Genomic DNA, 20,016 nt, shown 5'->3' with positions numbered 1-20,016 from the left:
TAGTCAGGACACGGTCCTGTATTATCCTACAGGAAATGGCTCACACCAGCGATAAATGCATAACAAGAAGAGACAGGAGTCAAACAAAACCCTTTCCAACATGAGTCTTTGAGGCAGGTCAAAGCTCTTTGTGTTTACTGATACAGAAGAACCCAGCTCCCCCCATGCATTGTATGGGATGTTAAGGTACTTGTCTTTAAAGTGTAAAACCCAGCTGTTGCCTGCAGAACCCCCAGTGCAACTGGTTACTTCATCAAGTTCAAGTCTCTCTAGCCTTTACACAACAGCTATCTATAATGATGAACCAAATTCCTCATTAAGCAAGTGTGGGACATAACATGAGCCAACATCCTCATGCATCTACCGTGTGTCAGATTCACAAGGGGAAACTAATTTCCATTCTCACTCTGCAATGAAATTTATATGCAACAATTAAGCACACAGCTGCATCAAGCACCTTAATAATAGACTATAATGAGTGTGTGCATGGTGATGATGATTCACAGGTTGTCTGTCACTGTAATGCCTGTCTTGATTCATCAGGAGGCAGCACTACAGGGACATTGGTTTATTCATTTATGTTCCCTCTGTTCAATCACCCTGGTTAGAGACCTGGCAGTCAAAACAATCACTACATCAAATATGCAGAAGGTATTACAACAGCTTAGGAACTTCCTTAGCTCAAATGCTACTAGAATATTTTACAAGTGTATTAAAGAAATTCTTATTTAATTTCTTCATCTCATCTGTAAGCTTTATCCCATCCCAAGAAGCTGGAGATATAGAAGGGTCAGAGAAGCAGAAAATCACCCCAGTTGTAGTGTTGATTGCAGACCAACAATTGCAATGTTCTCAGCTTTGCATTTACCCCAAGTACAGAAGCACTACCCTGCTGTTACAACTTGTTTTAGAGAACCACAGTTAATTGTAAGAAATGGGTGCTAGACCAGTAATACACTCACAAAAACGATGTGAAGTAGCAAGAAGCTAGTTAAAATGTTCCATTAATTAATACTTGGCTTGAAAGACATACTTACACAATGCTCACCTTATTAAAAACCACTGAAAACATTCACTACCAAAATTTGCAAGTTAAACATGTCAGTCACATGGTGACTGTCTATTACCCTTTGTCACCAGGAAGCTGCCCTACAGCTAATCAACACAGTTAAGTAGATTCTCTTCAGTTATTTGCAAGAACAAAGGTACTTTGGTGAGCTTTCTTGCACACATTTGTTGTCCCTTGGACAAACTGATACAGCTGATCTAAGCTCACCATTTTAAGTAGTCCTACTGTGATTCAGTTCATTCAATTATCATTTAGTAACTGTTATCTAACACCTAGCTGACAACTTCTCTCTTTGCTAGCTCCTAAATACTCTGATCCTATTCCTTTCCTTTGTCATTTTCCTTTCCATTGTTTGCTATGGGATGGCTCTTGGGCACTGTCAAATACCTATCAAACAGCAGGATTTAACCAGTGGTTTCCACACAGAAAATTGGTCTTCTCTTTCATTCATACTCTGCAAAGTCCAAAAAGACAGGTGTCAGACTATCTGGGGCTTTTTCCTCCGTTGTAGATCGTCACATGGTTTCCCAATCTGCTGTCAGACACACACTCCTTCCAGACACAGGGCACAAAAGCCTTAAGTAAAGTCTTTCTCAAGCATTTTGCACAGAAAAGCAGTAACTTCCAAGTATATATAGAACATATTAGAGCCCATTCTCAAGCCCAGCGTGCTGGTAACAAAATCTATGTACTCTACCCACGCAAGCTATCCCTAAGCAGCTGACTCACATCTCTGCTTAACAATGGATTTTTTGGAAGATAATGAGTCTCAGCTGACTGAGCAAGGTTTTTCACTCCTTCCTGGAACTCCATAGCTCTTCCCAGCAAAATGCAGTGTCATAGATGACCATATTAAGCCTTGGAGGTCAGTATGCCCTAGCAGCTAAATAAACACTTCCTGGCCATCTCCCAGGCTCTGCTACTTGCCTGTCTAGTAACTAAGTCTCCCTGCAATGTCTTGTACCTTTGATCCTCCTTAAGCATGTGGAGTTTTGGCTATGATAGAAAGCAACTGAAATACTGTCAATCAAGGCAGTGACTATGACCCATATGGAAGTCACATTCAACATGCCCTACAGTCCTCTAGTCATACCTGAGGTTTAGTTTCCTCTTCATCCTTATAATAGGAGAGCTGATCCCCACGCAGCACAAACCACCGCTGCTGCCAGTTCTTCATAATGCTCCTTTGTTTCTTCAGCCAGCCACACTTTAGCACACGTTCTTGAGGGTTTGGAGAAGAAGATCTGGAAGGAGGCCCAATCTGTTCACCCATCACCAAGCTCTTTGACCGGGCTGAAAAAGCAATTACAGAGTAAATTAACAACAACAACAAAAACAAAACCAAAAAAACACAACAAACTTTTTAAACAAGGAGTAAGAGCACACAGAGAGGCTAAATAACTGCCCATACTTTCTGCTCAGATATGGACACACCATAACAGGAATGCTCCTCAGGTACTTGTTTTTCAGGATATGCATTCAAGTCCATGGTAGTCAGACACAAGAGAAACATCTAGCTTTTGGTACTGATTACTCTAGCAGTCTTGTAAGCAACATGATACCTTCACTAAGGCTTCACCGTCTGCATTACCTTTCTTTGTGGCAAATCATTATTGCCTTCAGGCTCCACATGAGAATAACAACGTCTCTCTCTCCTAAAGGGATCTTTACCCAGTGAGGATGTGTAAGTGTGGTAAGGTGGGACAGAAAAGAAAGAAGGAGAGAGTATAAGAAAATATTGCCACTTCAGACTGTCCTGGTATGGCATAAATCCTTCCAGGCAGGTTTAACCCTTGCTCTCCTTCTCCTGTCGTGCTGGGGTCCAGGAGCGAGGGTTTCTCCTCAGCAAAGCCTTGCGGGCTAGGGGGCTTAGCACCTCAGCTCAGGTGTCTTGTGCTGCCCTCACCATGCCTGCATGGTCAAAGGAGGCAGGAAGCTCTGAATTCATTGGCCAGAACAATGGTGCTAGTGCCTATTGGCCAGTTTGACTTTCAAATCAAGTATTTAAAAGGAGGAAGATTTAGAAACCACACTTTTTCTACACTAGCCGTTCTGCACCATGCCTTTGTCTGCATGGAGTCTCTCCCTGTTTGCGGCTCATTAACAGGAGGCCACATGTATGCAGCTCACACTTAGTGGCTTAGCAGCATTTCTTCCCTCTGCCTGAAACGTCTGTATTTTACCCTGGGATCATTGTGAGTTTGAAAGCATCTTTCATACAGGAGACTTACGCAGGAACCAAAGAGTCATGAGTACATATGCTGGATTGAATGCCAAGGCTCCACAGGCATTAGTTAGAATTTTTCCTGTTCTCACGTTACTGTTTTCCAAGTTCTGATTGTTTAAGCTGTTTAATTCTGCGCAACTGTTTCTTGTCGACTGCAAATCCAAAGAACCTCAGGGAATTTTCCCGATTTTCAAATATCAATAATAAAAATTAACATTCATAGAGAAATTAGTAGTCATAATTCTGTCCTGGAGTCCTGTACCCCTAAATTCCTCTCCTGCGCAGAATTTGGGGGGAAAGGGGAAAAGCTGCCTGGTTTCCCCCCTCCTCGTCTGCCCTGCAGCCATGAAGGGGGGGACGACTGCCCCGTGAGTTCCCGCGCTGGAGCCAGGCTGGGACTGGCCGTGCGCTTTCGCGCCTAAGGTGTGGTAACTCTGCCCTTTGTCTAGAGGAGGTTATAAATATTGGGGGTCTTCCCGCCTTTGGGGTTCCTGCTTTGGAGTTTGCCTGTGCCTGGACGTATGTGTCTGCCTGAGCTCACACACTCCCCTGTGCCTGGACTGCAGAGAGACCAAGGATTCGCTTTCCTATTGACACCTTTGTGTGCCTAACGACCCTTAACGACCTCTTAACGATTCACCTGCAGCCACTGGAAAAGAAGAGGAAGACAGACCGCACGAGTCAGCCTGAGTGAGTTATTTGGCTTAGCTTAATTTAGTAAGAAACCGCTATTAATTAATAGCTAAAGCTTTTTCCAACTTCTGACTTCCATTATAGTCAGATTATTGATGGTATCCTTGTAGGTTAATTCTCATGCAACTGAATCTGCTTATTAAACTAAATTAATCTTTGTATATATAGTGGGGGGGGTGGGTTTTTGGGAAAAAAATAAAAATAACTATTTTTGATAAATTCCCAACTCGGCCACATATTAATTCCTGCTCTCCGCAACAAATTCATAACCAATTATTAATTTTTGCTACACAGGCACTACTACTGGAGCCAGTGAAACCAGTTGTAACAGAATTAAAACTGAGAAAGATTCAAAGATGGAATAGAAATATATAGATAAGATAGCTATCCAGAATGATTAGTCACCTCACTCTTCAGGGCCTTCTGACTGTGAAGCAGAAAAACACAATGGAAATACAGACAAAATAAGAGTTTTTTTAAAGCTAGTCTGGAGTGGCAGATAGTGATTATATATGGCAGGCAGGAAGCCAGTCCTCCAGAATGGATTGGTTAGGTGACTCCACAGGTCTTTTCCTCCTCTTCTTCCTTTGGATTTATCAAACATCTTGTAATAAGTTATTAAATATCTTGTGCCATCTTCCTTCATCAGTGCTCACGTGATCCTTTTCCTTCTCACTTTCTAGATTCAACTAACTTGAAGCACAATTTGTAATTGCTCACATGAGATAGGACTACAGTTCACAGGCTGGTACCAGTAATCTATGATACTGATGTCTTACACTGTAAACTGCTGCAGATAAAAAACAGGCCAGCTTCTTATTCTGCCATCCTCAATACAGTAAATTCGGCCTGTCTCAACAAAGGGCAACTCTCTACCTCTCAAAGTATTGTCTATTTTTGCCTCTTTTGGGACCAATTAAAACACAGCAACCTTGATGTTAACAGCTGACTCTGGTTTCTGACCTTGGTGCCTCACATCAAAGAAAAATTATAAAGTGGAGGTGGAGTTGGGAAATAAAAGCTTATTTGAAAAAATACTAAAAATGACAGAAGTGTCATGAAACTTGATCCTGTTTCTTTGTTTCTATGAAGCAGACTGCAATAGAAGGAGAAGCAGGTAAGACACTGAGGTCAGATCTTTGGAGAGCCTCCTTAGTGTAAGCCAGTGAAGAACAATCACACTGGTGTCTGTGATAAAGCCTATTTGGACCTTCCACATAATCTGGTAAGTCAGGCCACCATGTTCTGCTTCAGAAAGAAGTACAAAACCTGCACTTTTACACACAGAACACTTATGCCAGTGAAGGGTGTTCTGAATAGTACCACATCACTCATTACCAAAAAGCCTCAGTGACAGCAGTCCCCACTTGGGTAGTATCATATACTTCTTCCCCCACTCCAGCTTGAAAATATACACACCTCTCTTATAAGCATTCAAAAGACAGCATAGTCTCTGACAACTTACCAACTGTATAAGCAGAAGGCAGCATCACTTTGTTAGTCTTACATTTCAAACTCAAAGCCATGTCTGATAGGCAGAAAGGATTGTTTGGGTTTTTTTTATTCTCTAATTTGTCTGAACTGTTAAGGCAAATTCTGCAGCCCTCAACAGAAGTTTGAATAACACATTTGGCCTTGGGCCTCAACAAAGAGAAATTAGGTCTCAACCTACAACTATCTCCTGCTGTTATAAAAACAAACAAACAAGCCCAGAAAAGTTTTACTTTGAAATTTATTACAAAATTGAAATGTGACTGGTGAAGGGCCTGGAACACAAACCCTATGAGGAGAGGCTGAGGGAGCTGCGGTTGTTTAGCATGGAGAAGAGGAGGTTCAGGGGTGACCTCGTTGCTGTCTCCAACTACCTGAAGGGACATTGTAGCCAGGTGGGGGGTGGCCTCTTCTCCCAGGCAACCAGCAATAGAACAAGGGGACACAGTCTCAAGTTGTGCCGGGGGAAGTACAGACTGGATGTTAGGAGAAAGTTCTTCCCAGAGAGAGTGATTGGCATTGGAATGGGCTGCCCAGGGAGGTGGTGGAGGCACCATCCCTTGAGCTCTTCAAGAAAAGACTGGATGAGGCACTCAGTGCCATGGTCTAGTTGACTGGCTAGGACTGGGGGATAGGTTGGACTGGATGATCTTGGAGGTCTCTTCCAACCTGGTTGATTCTATGATTCTATGATAAGACTTGCTGGTGCACTATCACAGCTTTTTTAGAATCACAATTCCCCTTTTTTTGGGCTAAAATTCCCTGCTGAATGCAACCACATAGAGCATTAATCCCATATTAGTAAATTATGCCAGTGCATCTCAGATTGTGCCAGTAATCTAGTTCCACTTCAGTTTTACATAGCCAAGCCAATAATATTAACTTTAAAAAACCTTAATACAGAAATCGCTTAAAATCAGTCTTTGATGTATTCAGAGTTATTGTCTAAAGTTACTCACTGTCGTCTGAACTCTCACAGACAGTCATTTTCTTTCCAGCAAAACACCTAAAGCACCACTTTCCACCACGCGTCGAAGAGCCTTAGGCTTTAACGCATCCCTTTCTGGCAGCACAGTGCCCTCTAGCAGATAGTTACAAAAACTACCAGAGCAACCTCATCTCCCTCCTCTTCCCGGCACTGCCAAGAAATGAAGGGTCCTATTTCATGTGCATTTAGTAAAAAAAGCCCACCACTTGTCACATTCAAATCTCTGTGGCACAAGGTTTTAGCTGAAGGAACCACAACTACCTTGTCCCAGGCCACATACTGCAACAAGGACAAAGATGTAATCTTATTTACACTGTCCCAGATTCTTTTCTACATTTATGATGCAACAACCAAAAATACCCAAAGTATTTACTTTTCCAGATAGAATTATAATACTTTAGGCAACAGCTTGGCTATTAACTAACTTGTCTAAGACCACCAAAATTCTTACTTGAGTAACACCTCAGTTATCTCCACACCTCAGCATTCTCCAGATAAAGCATGCATATCCCAGAAGTTTCAATTTTCTTGACTTGTGTGTGGTTATATATACACTCTTCTACTTCACCCCTGGTCCTAAAAAGAAATTATATTTATTTAACTGGAACTCTATCATCCTTGTTTTAGTGTCTGTGTTGACAAAGAATTCACAAAAGACATCAAGTATCTATCCTTGGAATAACTCAGTGTATGTTACCCCCTATTTTCCCTCAAATAGTCTTTGGTGGGTTTTATACAATTAATAATTATTTATTATAGTGAAGAGCTAAAGCTTTTGTCATCAATAACTGGATAATGTGGGTCTGAATATTTTTATTTTAAGCAACCCCAATCTTAGTTGATTGTTTTGGTTTTAAATTCTTCATGCTGTCTTCATGCTTTCTATTCCTAGTTATGAGTGTAATAGTTAATTTCATTAGGGAGAGACTTAGCAGCCTCATCCGTAAATTAACAACGTGGATCAGATAGAAACTTTGAGCAGGAGGAATTATTTATGGCTAGTGACAGTACTGATGTTTATATTTCATGCTCTAGAGAGCACAGTAATTGCACAAAGGTCAGAAGAAAACTTTCACAGATGAACACAGCCTGCCTTTAAAGCAGAAGATATCTCACAACACTGAGATCAAAACATCTGCTTTTATAATCTGATCCAGTACATCAAGACCCTGATTCTTAATGGTAGATATATCATGTTGCTCATCTACTTTACAGAACTATGGAATCAACAGAGCATAAGGAAGAAACAAATCAATAAATCAGATTCACAACAACTCAGCAAGTACTTTACATGCTCTAGTTTTGATCCTGTAATGTCTTATCAATAACACACAGTCTGGTTATGCTCTTCACATGTTCATTACTTGATTATTGATTCAGCCGTACATGTAAACTCAAAACACAAATCAACATATAAAGGATTCTAGGTCTCTTTGAGGAAAAAAAAAAGATTCATGATCCATTTGCACAGTGCAGCAGTACTGAAATGCCAGTGACAGGGCATATTCACTCAGAAGCAGGGAAACAGGGCAATTATAGGACACAATGTTCACAATGGATCAGGAAAACCTATCCTTGCTGCCTCCCCCATAGCACTAACAATGAGTCAAGCTTGTCTTTTGAGATGACAAATCATTGGAAAGCAAGAATTACAATTCACAGAACTTGAAAATGTTCCTATAAATGGAATGACAACAGCATGAGGAAGTTCTAATACCTCAATGAAGATGGGAGGTAAAATATGAAGGAGTAATGATCAATGCCAGTAGTGCCTATGCCTGGACTGCACTGAATATGCTCCCTATCCAAAACTGCACACTTGGTTGCCACATATTTAATAGTAAACTCAAAGATTGTCCTAAGCAGTGGATGGACCAGATCAGATGAAGCCACACTGCCATTCCCTACAGAAACTGCAATTCCTATCCCCATCCCAACTCAGCCCTATCTGGATACTCTTTCTCCATTTCTCTCCCTTGCCCCTTTAGTTGAGCACCATGCAATTCTATAACAGTGCCTCTGCAACTCAGATCTACTCCCAGGCAAAGCTTTCCCATTTTGCCATCACATACATTTTCTGCCCTAAGCATGAATGTAACAACAGACAACTTCTTTCCTATCCACATCAACCCTTTTCCTGTCAGTCCTGCTTGACAACGTTACACAATGGCTTCTGCTTTCGTTCTCCCACTCGCAGCTCTAAGCATGACTACAGATTTGAGCAATCAATAAGTATCTACTTAAATCAGGGATGTGGAAATCAATCAAGTCAGTGCAATTCAATATCAATTAAAGATGTAATCTTTTGAAATGTCATAGGCAGTTAGCTTAAATCAGTATAGCCATTATAATTGATTCTGGATGACATTCTCCTACAGTGCAGGCACTTTGCTTTAGTTTTTTTTCAGCCTCATGACATAGTGACACTGTGTATTATTTCTGACATAGTCTCTGTCTACCAGCCACAAAGGGAAGTGTTTTCATATGCTACAAACAAAATTCTCAATTGTTTCATTTAATTCTAACTTTGCCTCCAAAATGGGTGCATTGAAAATCCAAGAGTCTGGTGCTTTAGAAAGAGGTCATTTCCTGTCAGCAAATTGTAGGAAATGAGATATTTGAATTAGATTTGTTTTCTGTGTCGGTTGTACATCTGTATTTGTGTTTGGATTTGATTGCTGAGATACCACAGCCAGTGAGCATAAATGAAACCAAGATACTTCCTCAACAAAACCTGAGAATTTGGCATCTTGAAACACAATAAGCAAAGAAATGAAAGGCAGTCTGTTTGAAGTAGTTGGTGATAAGATGTGTTTAGGTAACTAGAAGGATTTCAGTTGTAAGATACCAGCAAGGGCTTTTCATTCTCTCAAGCCAAAAGGAGTAGTAATCTGTATGAAAACAAGAGGGTGTTACACAGCCACCTGCTTGCTCACATTTTGTGACCTGAAGGGCACTCAGCACATTCAAAAACACTACTGTAAGAACAGGTTGTGCTGCTTCACTTCAATAAAGCTGCACTAATCTATTCAGAACACTTCAATGGATCAAAATGTTGTGCTGCATTCTGCTTCCTTTTCTTCAACTGTTTCTTATTCAGTCAAAACCATGAAAGGATATTTTGCTCTGGAAAAAACATTTCCATGGCCACACATCAGATATTACTGAAGAAAGTTAAAGGGAAAATAAATGTATCTGGAAACTCTTTTTTTTTTTTCCCTAAGAGAAAACATACATGCACTACACTGGAAGCAGTTCTCCAACTTTATTGTCCCACTGAATGAAAACTACCATAGCTGCACTGCAGCAAAACAACTCAAGATAGTCACAGGCACTCCAGTCACTCATGTGTATGATAAACACTAACGTTTGTGCCATGCCAAGCACGTGGTCCATATTATTCAGATACTGCACTTGTACCTTGCACTGGTGTTACGAGCAACAAATATCTTTGTCTGCCAGGCTCCATGGGATGTTACTTTCCATAATTATTCAGGACTGGAAAAAAAAATTGAGTACAGAAAACTTTGTCAAGGCCTTTTGCCAGCAACTAGCTATAAGACTAAAGTCTCATGGCCACTTTCATGAATAAACTTCCCCAAATTCAGCCAGAGCACTACAGTTCTCATTTCCCCTGTCCAAACATCAGAGAGGTATTAATTTCTATCCTACATCTCAGGACACTGTCCAGTGTGCCTTTCCCAGCATTTGTTTTACCTGTTTCCGAAGTGCAATCAGAGTCTGCTTACTTCTCTGTACAACAGGTGGGTAAGTTAAAATCAAAAATCCAGAAATTCCTATTCCTACATGAATTCATACTCTGAACCTAGGTACCCAAGTTAGGTTATTTACCTATAAGTATTTGTAATAAGGTATTGCTGATTAATAAGGTAAGGGTGGTCCCTCCTAAACTGGAGATGTGCACAGGAGTATTAACCCTGCACTACAGTTATCCCAAATCAAATATTTTTCCCATCACAGAACTGTTTGTGGCCATTGAATAAACATATCTTCCTTGTCAGTTAGCTCCTTATAGCACAGATTTGTTCTTTAAACTTCAGTACCAGGTCACAGGATGACTGTATTACTGAAACATAAATAGTTCTTAAGACCTGCATTTAAGAAGACCATTACAAGTGACATTTTTCAACCACAGCAAAGACCCAGTATCTCCCCTCTTTAGCTCTTCATTAAGACCAGTTTATTTACCTTTGGGGCAAAAGGCACATACAGAAAAGCTCCGTGGAAGGAACTCACATTAGAACAACTGTCAGCAGCTGCTTCCCTCACCTATGTTAATTTTAAATACACACAGAGCAGAGTCTAGGCATAGATTCTTTCCTCTTGTAGCTCATTATATAGCTCAACTCCTACTGCAGTCTCCTCAGGGGCTTTTGCCTTCCTACTAGCATGTGAGTGCTTTTATCACTGCATCTCAGCCCACAAAGCAGGGAGACAGAGAAAATAAATCAAGCTGCTTATGCTGTTGTGCTTGTCTATCAGCTACCATAACACAAAGGGAAAACCATCAAGGAAAGAAGTCATTCCGATAGTAACCTTGCAATGAAAACAATTCCATTTATACAAACGCTACAAGTAGCAGGTGACTGCCCCCTCAGTAGAGAGCTGCTAGCACTTGCAGTGCTTCCACCAAGCTCTTCAGCACCATGCCAGTTTCACCTTGTACTCACACCATGGGCGTTTTACAACTAACTATAGAGCTGATGGCTTTTCATTTTTAGGTATTCAAATCCTTCCCCACAAATTCTCTCCCCAGCAGTTCAGCTGCCCTTTAAGCTGAGTTACTGCTTTTTCTCTGTACCCCTTTCCCAGGAGGTGAGGCTACGGCTCACTATTTCAAATTCAGATTGCCTGTGCTTAATAAGCTGGTGCCTGCCTGTAAACTTTTCAGGGTTTTTCTTAAGGAGAGTGATTTTCTGCCTGAATCTTCAGGCAAGGACAGAAAGCTGTTATTGCCAAAAGCTGCATTTACTTCGGTACACACTGTGGATCCTATGTGGAAAAAGAGGGACATCCCAACAGTGATTATACTTCTGAGCAACCCATAATCTTCCTTATGGACACAGTACATAGCAAGAATGGGAATCTGAACCTTTGTCTGGAGGAATGGCACAAGTATCACTTTCTTGATCCTTCCTGTGTTTGTACACGGCCACTGAGACAAAGTAATTACAGCACACAGCTAATAATGCAGCTCACTGCTGCATAACCCTGCACCAGAACAGTACAGCGCCAGGAAACTGACCCAGTACCAAGAGGAAGAAGTAATTTCTAGCTGCATTCACCTCCCTAAGGGTGGACATGGTAACAAGGGACATCCAGCTCTCCCATCTCAGGGTATTTCTTCCTGCTGCCTTTAGGGTAGTTAATTCAGTAGTTCAACCAACTCTAGCCCCAGAGTCTCCTTCCATTAATTCCTTTAGTATTTGCCTCTGTGTCATTTCCATGGGATTTTAAGCTCAACTCAGAAACTTTACACACATTCCTCCAAAGCAAAATGATGAAACCTAGACTCACACCACAGGCAGGGTCACAGCTGTTGTGCCTCCTCTTCTCCAGTGCATCACAGCCTCCTTCCTCCACCACCTCACAAAGTATGAGCCATAAACCAAACCAGCAATGTTGGTGGGCTTTCAGCAGCTGAAGAGAGTGTTTGGAGGAGTTCATGCTCCAGGGCAGTTTACTTTGGTTCCAGGAGTGTTATTCTTTGCCTGGTAAGCTGGAGGTGCCAAGATGCTGGCCACCCACATGTTCTGCAAATAGCTAGGTGGATCAAGCCCCTTAAAGCAGAGCTGCAGCATGGGGTTGTGAAGACACTGGTGTTCCTCTTTACAGATTTAAGAGGCTGCAGATGCTATGCTGTGGTTTGCTGAGGGGACTAAATACATGGGAAAGTTCCCATTTTCTGCATTTCACTGGCCAGTGAAAGGAAGGGATTCACACAGTATGATTTTGAAGGGAACGCAGCCTGAGGAGCTGCCTGCACTGAGCAGTTTCTGAGGTCCAGGACTTGCTCCAGTATAGTGCTGGCCTCTACAGGAGCAGAGGGGAAGGGTGCCACAAATTCTCCTTAATGTCACAGGAAAGTAGAAACATGACCCTGAACTATTGTGCGTGTGGCATCAGGATTACTTTCTCTGTGTGGATGACTTGGAGAACAGTCAGAAGCTAGAAGGTTGATGCCTTGCTAAACAAAAAGTCTGAGTGCACTCAGGACTGTTTGGCTACCTCTGGGTCCCTATGAAGCATGTTTATTTTGCTGTTTCTAGTTTCATCTCTCTGCTATGTCCTCTTTTGCACACTGAGTTGCACACTGTTTCTTTTTCTCTTTTTCACTGAAATCTTCTTCAACCACTGGCTTTTGTTCCCTTTGTGGTCACTGTCTCAGCTCTGCCAGATAGCTCAGCTGACAGTCTAGTTGCCTGTGCTTGTTGCTGGGGTTGTAGTTTGGCCTCTTAGATAAGGTCCAGCTCCTGGAACCTGAAGAGTGTAGGTGATACTGAAGAATTATTAATTGGACAAATACAACTCTGAACAAGCAGCACCTTCTAACAGTGTCAGAGGTCACCTTCACTGGTCTAAAAATGCCTACCTAACTCATGTTTCCTTAGAGGTCATTTATCATCATCAACAAAGCTTATTCCTGAGCCTGGCAAACTCAGGATAGATGAGAACGCCTGAAAGCCAGGACTGGTTGATAGCCTTCTCCTATGATTAAGACTGTCTTGAGGAAATGATTAATAATGACATTTCCTTTAGGCAAAAAATCCCCAGGATGGCCCAGATCACCCTATGTTTCTGGAACAGTAAAAAATGTTCCTGAAGGCATCCCCCACAATTTCATCTTCTTATGCTGATATCAGTTAATATATTTTGAGTTACTAAATTCTGAGATACAATGGTAACAAATTGTTGGCCACCTAAGTAATGGGTTAACATGAAATTATCAGCTCTGAGTACAAACATCTTGGGACTGACCACTTTGGAGATGTCTAAATTAGCAAACAGTGCAGAACATTTGAAGTGGATCTGTTAGCTAATGTTAGGCAACTAATATCCATGCTACACATGGCAATTCATGGACTCTGTTTCAGACTAGTTCTATTCTGATCATGTGAACTGAATACCCATTAGTGGCCTGAGAGCACTAAGCATTTCCCACCTAGATTAATCTAAAAGGAATTCTATTTTGTTTATTCTGAGGCTGCTTCCTGACATTACCAAAATGCAGTAGGTGAGGAGAATTAGATTAGTTTCAAAACCTTCCTTCTAACCCTTAAACTCTCATAGAGATCCCAAATTGTACTACTGTAGTTCTCGTTACTGTCACTGACTTTCATATTAAATAATGTGCTTTCAGACTGCAGAATTAAACTTTGCATTTCTACTAATTCCTCTTTTACATTTTTCTATCACACAGACCCCAGTTCCTTTACATGCTCTTTAAACTTGTGCAATGCCATCTCTTCATTTCCTTCAAATACATATTTTTTTTCTGTATCTCTGACAAGCCAATGCATTGCTCTATCCATTAGCTTTCTGGCTAACTTGAATATATGTCTGCTCTTACATGAGAGACAATATGTGCCTTTTGGATGGTCAAGTGGTTATTATCTCTCAGAACATCTATTTCTGCCAAGTACTAGGTGTCAGTTTTCCCCAAGTATACAGATAGAGTTATCTTTGCTATGCTATCAATTTTATTTGAGTTTGTAGGAGTTTAATGCATTTTAATATTTGTTTTCTGCTTTCTAATCTGGTTGGATTTAGCAGAGCACCTAAAATACCTGTGAGGACAGACTAATAGAAAAATCTTACAATCATGTGCCCTTATTGCCATAGGGAAGCAGAGGGCTGTAATAATACTTTAGGCTATAAAGTCCTCCCTGGCAGCATTACTATACAAATTCTCTAGAAATGTTTTATGTATGCTAAAGCCACTTATCATTAGAATTTAATTCTGAGAAGTCTCAGTGAAGGAAAAAAAAAAAGAGAGAGAGAGAAAAAAAAAAAGAGGAGAAGGAACCTCAAAAGTTCTGTGATTCTGTGATGCTGTGAAATTGTTCTGTTTAGTTCCTTCATGCTGAAAGGTACTCAAGGTAAAATCAGTTTATCTGCAGCAAGCTCTTTAGCCAAAATGTCTCACACCACTTTCCCCAGTCTCTAAGTTTTAATTAAGCAAACAGCAATTTAATTATTATGACTGTGAAGAAAAATTTCAGCATATTGTAACATGTGTATGGCCATGGCAAACCCAGAAATAACAGGCCAGGGAAGTGCAGATAATTCCATAGTATCAGATATCCAATAGTATAAAGTCCTACTAAGGAGAGAAGACTATTTCCTAGTGCCTACATTACCTCAGCTGAAGATAGGAATGCTGTAAAGCACTGGTTTAGTCTTTTGTTATATTGGGTAATCTCATCACACCACTCATTAAGAAACATATGCCTAAGCTTGACATCAGCCCAGCTTCCATTTCCCACCACACTTAAATGAAACTGGGTATTACAGCTGTGCTGGTCTGAAGCAGGCTAGAACGTTTTGGTGAGAAGAACTAGATTACAGGCTGCAAAAGGAAAACAATGGTGATGTCTACTTTGCTCATAGGCTTGCTGAGATGTATAGGAACAAGAAATAAAAACACAGATAACCACTCTCACTTGGGCTGCTGGCTGAGCTGCATCTTACTCTCTCACCTCACCCTCCATTTCTGGACTAATCCACTTTGCTTCCTAACCTCCTGGCCGAACCTCCATTCTTCCTTGGGACTGGGGTAAGGTTGAGAGGGGTAGGGTGAAGGTGAAGGAGCAGTAGAGACCCTCCTGGGGACTCAGGTTTCTGGGAGGGGAATTATGTTTCTGTATTACCTTTTTATCTTGTATATTTCTGTGTATAACTGTATATACTGTAAATACTGTAAATATCTGCTTGTATATTGTGCTAAGCTGTCAATATAAGCTTCATTGTATTTCCAGAGCCAGCCGAGTCTAGTCTGGGTGATTTATAAAGTGTGTGGGGACAGGGAACACCCAAACCATCACAACAGCCTATTTTTTTTTTTTAACTTTTTGAACCAAGGAGCAAATGCATCCTTCCTTTCTTTCTTTCTTTCTTTCTTTCTTTCTTTCTTTCTTTCTTTCTTTCTTTCTTTCTTTCTTTCTTTCTTTCTTTCTTTCTTTCTTTCTTTCTTTCTTTCTTTCTTTCTTTCTTTCTTTCTTTCTTTCTTTCTTTCTTTCTTTCTTTCTTTCTTTCTTTCTTTCTTTCTTTCTCTTTCTTTCTTTCTTTCTTTCTTTCTTTCTTTCTTTCTTTCTTTCTTTCTTTCTTTCTTTCTATTTCTTAAAAACAATGAAACAAAAAATGCTTTTTTTGAGACTGAAAAATACAGTCTGAAAACTGCCTTCCCTGCTCTTTATACCAGGAACTCTCTTGTCTCCACTCTGGAAGGATTTCTTTGCCCCTTCAACATAGAAAGAAAGTGAAAAATAGATGTTTTCCATTGCAGTAACCTTTTTTTGAATCCTGGACTCCATCAATTGCTGTGAACACAAAATCCATTCAGGCTTAGCCTGGATGAATGATCTTCCAGAAGGCTCTTTTATCCACATGAAGATTTTTAGTTTTCCTAGGTCTTGGGAAATCATAATGTACCTCTGAACACATTTCTGAGCTACAGATTCGAAGTTGTTCATATAACAGCAAGGGCTGCATTGCACTTGAGAGTTACTTCTACTAAGGCAAATTATCTTTGTCCTCTGACAAACCCTTCGCAGATATTAAGAATAACACCCTAAATATCAGGCTCAAGTCCAGATTCAACATTTTCAAAAGCCTGGATGTATTCTAATGCAGGAGCTGTCTTAAGGGGCACCACAAGTCAAATACTGACAGCATAACATGGCACAAGTGAAGATTTAAAGGCGAATTCTCAGCAGAGATATAGAAATATAAGGGAAGCTGATGAAGCTTTCCTGTTTGCAAAGATGCAGGCATTCTGAAGCAAAAAGCTGGATGTGCACACAAAGTGGTTTGAGAAGTTGAACAGATAATATATGACTAGCCCTAGGTTCAGCTTTGCTGCTACCTTCCATCACACTCAAGTGAAACCACAGGCTGTATCCAGAGTACTTTCTTATCCCTTCTCTTCATTCTGTCTGCTCAGAGAAGTCACAGTGGCCCTTACACAACTAAGTCCTCAATGGTGGAGTTAGCAGACGCTACTCTGAGAAGTCAGAGAAGCTCATGCATCAGCTGGCAACAGATCTACTGCCCTTGTTGATGTTGCCAGCAACAGTCTTACATCCTTCTCAATACTTTGCTTGCTCTTCATTTGCCATCTGAAACTTCATTAGCAGTCCCAACTGCTTGTCCAAGGAGCACAAACTACAATTTCATATTTAACTCAGTCTTTTAAGGTGGGACACATACCTTCAAGAAGCATTTAACATATCAGCACTGCAATTTTATAGCTCCTGTGAACAAAAGCTATAGACGAACCTTGCAGGATTAGGTCCTGGTTGGTAACCTTTGTAAGAGCCTACCAATGCTCTGCCACAGCATTTCAAAAGTAGGAAAATTCCTGGAGTTTCAAAAGCTTTCAACCCAGCTCTTTTCATTAGTTCTAAATCCACTCAGAAATAAACGCATCACTGCACAGTTAATGAGCCAGAGAGAATGACATATACTGCTATAAACTGAAATCTAATCACAAAGGTACACTACCGTTTGCCCCCAAGCGCCAGTAGCCCACCGAGATCTAGAATAGTGTCTGTCCCATAACTAGACTTCAATGTACAATATAGAGTTTAATCTCTTCCAGATGAATTAAGAAAGTGAAAGAGCAATAGACATGCAGTTTTGAAAGCCAGCACTCCTTGCTCTGCTACTGAGCTTCCTTCACCATTCTAATCACATCATTCCACTTGTCTCATCAGAGCTGTAACAGCCCACATGAATACTGCATAACGAATATACTAAAGACTGGCAGGAGATTAGACACCCCATAAAAGGAGAATGGCAAAGGAACAGCACCTACAAAAGGCTTGCTGAACTTCTACAAAATTCTGTAACTGAAAAATACCTACATACGACTTTACTGTGAGTGAGGCTATGAGTTTCTGATCCTGACACCTCCAGATGGCAAGAAGCTTCTTCTTTCCAAGATACTAACAGCTGTTTAATGGTCTGCTGGTATTTTAAAGGCTGTTCCAGTGTCCAATACATGTGATGCAAAATGACATTCAGCTGGAGTATCTGTGTCTGAATCACAGTAACTGGAAAGAGTGGCAATTACCTATTTTATTATGTTGGCATGGCTGAACTAAAACCTAATCTTTGCACGCTCTTCCAGCTGTGTCTGCTTTAGTTCCTAAATTATGTGAACCAAGGATCTGTTCCTATTGGGCTGGAAGACATCCTTTTGAGATTGTCTCATTGGACTGTGAATGGTAACAGTGCTCAACAAATGCCATGTCAAACGAGAAACTGGTGCTGCAGCAAATCATGCAATACATCCTCTGACAGAGCATCTCCTTTAGGGAAGCTGGAGAAGAGATGCTGCTGTGCCAAGCCCCACATGGTCACTTTACCTCGCAGGTTTGAATGACTGCTCAAAGAAGCTGCTGTAAACCTACGGTAGATTCTCCTTCCTTCCTTCCTTCCTTCCTTCCTTCCTTCCTTCCTTCCTTCCTTCCTTCCTTCCTTCCTTCCTTCCTTCCTTCCTTCCTTCCTTCCTTCCTTCCTTCCTTCCTTCCTTCCTTCCTTCCTTCCTTCCTTCCTTCCTTCCTTCCTTCCTTCCTTCCTTCCTTCCTTCCTTCCTTCCTTCCTTCCTTCCCTCCTCTTGCTTACAGCAAGCGACTGCTTCGAGCCTTTGGAGACAGCTTGCTAAGCAAACTGCTCGAGATTTCACAACTGTCTCTTGCTGCTAAAATGACTTTCAGCATTAGAAACACAACATCAGCAACCACCACAGGGGTGCAAAGGCTCCGTCGAGTCCCAGGACGGAATTCAATTGCTGAATTATCCCCGTTGCTCAACTCTAACACTGCAGACCACGCTGATGAACACAAGCACAGGTTCCCTCCTCCCCCACCTCCTTCTCCCCGAACCTTTGCAAGTGCCGCTCACTCCATCTGCCGTCCCCAGATCCGGCTTCTGCGAGAGGCACAGCAGCTTCACTCTGCCGTGGAGCGGCCACCGCAGCTGGAGAGGCACTGGCACCCCGCGGGCTGAGGCAGAGGCTCTTCACTACCGCCCTGAAGTTTCGTCGCTCAGGCAGACGTTCCCCCCGCCCGAGCGCATGGGAAGGCAGACTCACCTCTCCTGGCTTGCCTGATCCTGGGACTCAGCATTCTGCCACTCGGGCTGCCCGCAGACGCCAGCTTCAGCGGACGGTCCCGGCCTCGGACGCTGCACCGCGCATAGGCGCGCCCCGCTCAAAAGCCGCGTCTCTGCTCCCTCCGGATCTGGCTCGGGGCAGCGCTTCACATGAGCCTATATAAACCCTAATGCATTATTTAGCCGGTTTGCAATTAATTCTCATCCAAAGCAGGCATTAAGTGCCTGGGTAATTACTGTCGATAAATGGCTAGCACGCAGACACGAGGGCTAGCCCCGGCTCCTGTGACTGCCTGCGCACCGGCAGCATTAGTGTGCAGCTGCCAGGGCGCAGCTCCGGTCCCACGCTCTCCCCGCATCCTCCTCCGGTCGCGCTCAACAGACGCTTGGACTCGACGAGTATCAGCTCAGGAGCAGAATGTCTCCAAGCTCGAGCCAGAGGGATAAAAGGGCACAAAGCACACTCCGAAAAGCTGGTCCAGGGAGCAGCCTCGTGCTGTGCTGCCTGCTGAGCACTGCATCCCTCCCAGGGAGAAATTCCGGTGGGCGCCCGGGAGCCACTCTCTGCAAGAAAGAAAAATGTCTCTTGCCTACACTGACATCCTGATGGGATGGGCCCAAGGGAATGCCAGCACTCCATTTTATCATCCCATCATTTTCATTTGTACTTCTTACTAAGCTCTCTCACACCTCCCTGGGGGACGGGGGTAGGCAGGAGGCAAAGCCTGCAGTCAGTAATGGAAGGATGAAGGACAAACATTTGATGAAATAGATACTCTCAGATAGTATCCTACAAATTATAGCTAATTGGCTGAAAGTCCAGTCTGAGCAATTGACACATCCTGCCCCTGGGCTGCTTTAGCACAACCTCCTTTCTCGACATCCCCATCAGTTCCTTCTGCAGTACAGAAAAGCAGGTAAATATTTCCCCAGCAATCTGCTTGTCCTGCAATATTGCTCTGCAGATTTATATTGCTGAGTTACATTGACAAAAAGTATCTGAGGTTGGCAGCTTTCCCCTTTGCTAAGAAGATGCATCATATTTTGGATGCTGAATACTGTCCATCAAGTCATACCTTCAATAATGAAAGAGATCCTCTGAGCTTTTAACAGAAGCTGTACTTCTCTTGATGTGCAGGGTGCAGCATTGGCTAACATGTTCTGGAGTTTTACCTGCTGGTGGAACCAGCA

The 20,016-nt window shown here is 42.1% G+C and overlaps 1 protein-coding gene across 6 annotated transcripts in view; it reads right to left on the bottom strand.

Moving 5' to 3' along the window:
• The window catches only part of ARHGAP22 (Rho GTPase activating protein 22), a 164,933-nt gene extending 145,568 nt beyond the window's left edge, over positions 1-19,365 (bottom strand). For 2 of the 6 annotated variants that reach the window (XM_064144770.1, XM_064144772.1), the window contains exons 1-2: positions 9,889-9,968; positions 2,163-2,362 (exon numbers count right to left, since the gene is read on the bottom strand). In XM_064144770.1, coding sequence (XP_064000840.1) covers positions 2,163-2,362; positions 9,889-9,937 — 249 coding nt within the window. In that variant the 5' untranslated portion in view covers positions 9,938-9,968. The other 4 variants (XM_064144771.1, XM_064144774.1, XM_064144775.1 and 1 more) reach the window with 4 other exon arrangements.
• Positions 19,366-20,016: the final 651 nt, after the last annotated feature.

This window comes from Pogoniulus pusillus, chromosome 6 (genome assembly GCF_015220805.1).
Source record: "Pogoniulus pusillus isolate bPogPus1 chromosome 6, bPogPus1.pri, whole genome shotgun sequence".
NCBI classification, from domain to species: Eukaryota; Metazoa; Chordata; class Aves; order Piciformes; family Lybiidae; genus Pogoniulus; species Pogoniulus pusillus.
Note: the sequence above shows the minus strand (reverse complement) of the source record. Positions and strands in the feature narration are given on the sequence as shown.